At 37.9% G+C, this 3,587-nt stretch overlaps 1 protein-coding gene across 6 annotated transcripts in view; it reads left to right on the forward strand.

Moving 5' to 3' along the window:
- Window positions 1-2,948, forward strand: part of LOC109864847 (glutamate receptor 2) — a 56,931-nt gene extending 53,983 nt beyond the window's left edge. For 2 of the 6 annotated variants that reach the window (XM_020452846.2, XM_020452847.2), the window contains exons 15-16: window positions 48-296; window positions 899-2,948. In XM_020452846.2, the coding sequence (XP_020308435.1) occupies window positions 48-293 (246 nt within the window). In that variant the 3' untranslated portion in view covers window positions 294-296; window positions 899-2,948. The remainder of the gene's footprint in view (window positions 1-47; window positions 297-898) is intronic. The other 4 variants (XM_020452841.2, XM_020452843.2, XM_020452844.2 and 1 more) reach the window with 2 other exon arrangements.
- The last annotated feature ends 639 nt before the right edge of the window (window positions 2,949-3,587 follow it).

Below are 3,587 nucleotides of genomic sequence, written 5' to 3' on the forward strand. Positions count from 1 at the left end.
TTTTACCCTTGCCCTCCCATTGACCCCTGTCTTGTGTGCGTTTGCAGGAGAAGACGAGCGCCCTCAGTCTGAGCAACGTTGCTGGGGTCTTCTACATCCTGGTCGGCGGACTTGGTTTGGCCATGCTGGTGGCCTTGATTGAGTTCTGTTACAAGTCCCGAGCCGAGGCGAAACGAATGAAGGTGGCAAAGAATGCACAGAGTATTAACCCAACTTCCTCGCAGAATTCACAGAATTTTGCAACTTATAAGGAAGGTTACAACGTATATGGGATCGAAAGTGTAAAAATTTAGGGGGTAGGAACGAGGTCTTCATATAAATTCCCCCAATGCACGCTTTTGGCTTCATCTGTCCCATCCCTGAATGTTGAATATTGAATGAAGAGGTTGGCCAAATCAGATCGTATGTATTAGTGTTATGATTTGGTAACGAGAGAAAGACTACCCTGTTTTTAGAGTTGACAGTCTTTTGGTTAATTTTAAGTTTCCTTACTATTTAACATCATGATCATGTTTGACTGTTGATGGCCATGCTCCTAACCCACCTGTATGTCCCAGTTACACATTCAGTGATACTGCTTGTGATGATCATGCACATCAAGCTATACATGGGCATTTGCATCCACCATTTTGTCATAGCCATGGAAATCAGTCATATTTGGTTCACATCTGCATTCTCATATTTGTACATTTAAAATTTTAAGTTTACTAGGTTGGAAGGGCTGTCTGGAACTAACCTGGTTTTATTGTGTGTGTCTGCACGTGTGCTGGGAACCGTGTCTGCGTGTGTGTTGCTTGTATGTGTATATGTGTGTGTTGCTTGTGTGTGTGTACGCATGTGTGTGTATGTGTGATGGCTTGTGTGTGTATGTTTGCACATGTGTGGGTGTGTGTGTTAGGTGACCTTCACGGACGCGATGAGGAGCAAAGCGAGGCTGTCTATAACGGGGAGTACTGGGGAGAACGGCCGTGTGATGACTCCAGAGTTTCCGAAAGCAGTGCATGCAGTACCTTACGTGAGACCTGGCATGGGAATGAACGTCAGCTTGACAGATCTCTCCTGATCGATAAGAACCTTTCGAGTGCCTTACACTGGTTTCAATAGAACAGTTTTTGTCTTTTCCCCCACCCCTCTTTCTTCGCACTTTTTTTTTCTCGGTCTTCGTTGAATGGTTCGAGGGTCCTCACATTATGGTGGCATGAAGACATTTCCTTCTTTTCGCTCTTTATTTCTCACTAAACAAAATACTCTCCCTCTCGATGGAATTTAATCTCGGGAATAAAAAGGGAGGTCGTTTTTTTGTAAACCGGTGACATCATCATTTACTATCTCTATCTGAGTTTTAGGAGGCTTTATTGACTGTAACAGCTGCTAATGGGAGGTCTGTCATCTCAACTGGGGGGGGGGGGGGGTTATTGTTTCTGTAGCCTCCACCGCCAACCCCGAGATCCTTCAAGCATACTTGACTTAATTTGCATTGAGATGTGAAATGTCTTTTTCTATAGAAAATTTAAGAAAAACTATATGGAAAAAATATTTGTATGTATTTTCACAAAATGGCTTTTAAATAATCCTGCTTACATACTGGTTGAATATAAACATATTAATGTGTGAGTATAGTGAAATAACAATAGCTTAACATCTTGTAGTTCCATATTTAAAAGCCCAATATGTTGCTAATGGGGTTGAAATGTGTTAAATCATGTAATTTATTACTATTGTAAACTTTCCTGTAAATCTTATTCTTTAACATTTGCTGTTGATATAAAATACTTAGCAATGCTTGACATTTAAAATCAATAATTTACCTATGCCTTTTACTTGTTCAAGTGGGTCGCACAATTATGTCTTTTTTTGAATGTTATTTGATTGTTTTGAAGTATTTTGCTGTTTGTATTTCTTTCTGTCATGGACCAGGGTAGCAGTCCAGTCCATGACATCCCACTCTATTGTATTATATGTTTTGCTGTGAGAGGAAAAGAAACATACACAATGGTCAAAATGGTCGTTTAAAAATGCCAAATAGGTAAAGAGTGCCAAAATGTAGTGCCAGTAGGTATGAATATAGTCCTAATATAATCAGTCACTGTCATCCAAGCGAATGTAGTCAATACATTCTGTACGTTTTGTAACAGTTTTATGGCTAAGACATTTTGTACAGTTCTACAGCTAAGACAGTGATATTTCAACAGCTTTTTTTTCTCTTCAGCTTTCAAGTTAACTCCACAGACTTTGTATTAGCCTGAGTGTAAAATAGCACTAGTTGCATGTCATTGCCTCAATTACATATTATTTCATTTAACTTTGCTTTTAAAATGTTGACTATATGCGTTTCCATTTTAATGTTGAAGTTGTGAGACTAAATGTTTGAGACTGGAAATAGGACACTAGACATAATATATATATATTTTATATTTTATATGACAAGTATAAATAATACCTTCTAAAATTGTACAACCCTTCACTAATTATTATTATTTAATTTTTTACAATTACATGCAGTACTTATTAATGCGGATCATTTGGCGGTGACAGATTTTCAATATCAGTTATTTTGTAGGATACGTTTCCAAGGAAACGTTACATTTTTGGATACAACACAACCCCCAGAAGCTTTTTTTAGGTAGGAGCTTTGAAACAGCTTTTACAGACACACACCTCTGATTTAGGCAAACACAGACAGTTTCAGAAAGCCCAATGTTACTTTTGCATTTGAATAACCTGATCTAACACGCGATAACCTCTTCTCACATATGTAAAGGGAGCAATGTACTATTGGTATCACTGTTGATTTTTTTGTGGTGAACAATACAACAGTATGTTATCTAATCAACCTCATCATCACATATCCAGACTATTCTCACTGACATTTTGTATATGGAATGTGTGCTAACTTGTTTATCTTTGGGACTCTTTCTAAATAAAAAGTGGCTAATCTCTTGTTATCATTCTGGGTGTTGTATCTTAACTTTACCACACTGTCTTCTTGATGTCTTTTAAACGTCTGCTTCTGTCAAGACCATCTAAAACAGTTTATTCAGCAGCATCTCAAATGCTTACATACTAACAAAGTTAATTGCAGTTTAAGCATTTCAAATGATCAACGACTTCAGTAATGACATGTTTTTGTCAGTGATGAATACATTCATTTAGGATGCCAGAATGTTAATTGCTAAATTGCTTTTTAACTATATAAGTCAAGCGTGCTAATAACGTCACTATTTTAGCCTTTTTGATGAAATACAGCCTAGTCATCTCTTCCATTGTAAAAATGATAACTCATGGATGAGCCTCAATGGGGTCAGTCGGTCCATTACGAAGTGGAAAATGCCTTAGTGATAAAGAAACTGCGAGAGGAGACAGTCAGCCCTCTGTTTAGTGTTAATGAATTTCACACATCTCCATGAGAACGACAGGCTGCCCGCTGGTCTTCAGAGATAACCCCCCTATCCCTTCTCCCCATCCAGGCCATATGTTCCTCAGCAAATTCTTGAGACCTTAATGTTCCATTAAACCTCAGAGTTAATTACATAATATTAAAATCATGTAGCATCTCTCAGCCTCCATTTAAAGGTGATTAATATAAT

Source organism: Oncorhynchus kisutch, linkage group LG19, assembly GCF_002021735.2.
Source record: "Oncorhynchus kisutch isolate 150728-3 linkage group LG19, Okis_V2, whole genome shotgun sequence".
Lineage (NCBI taxonomy): Eukaryota > Metazoa > Chordata > Actinopteri > Salmoniformes > Salmonidae > Oncorhynchus > Oncorhynchus kisutch.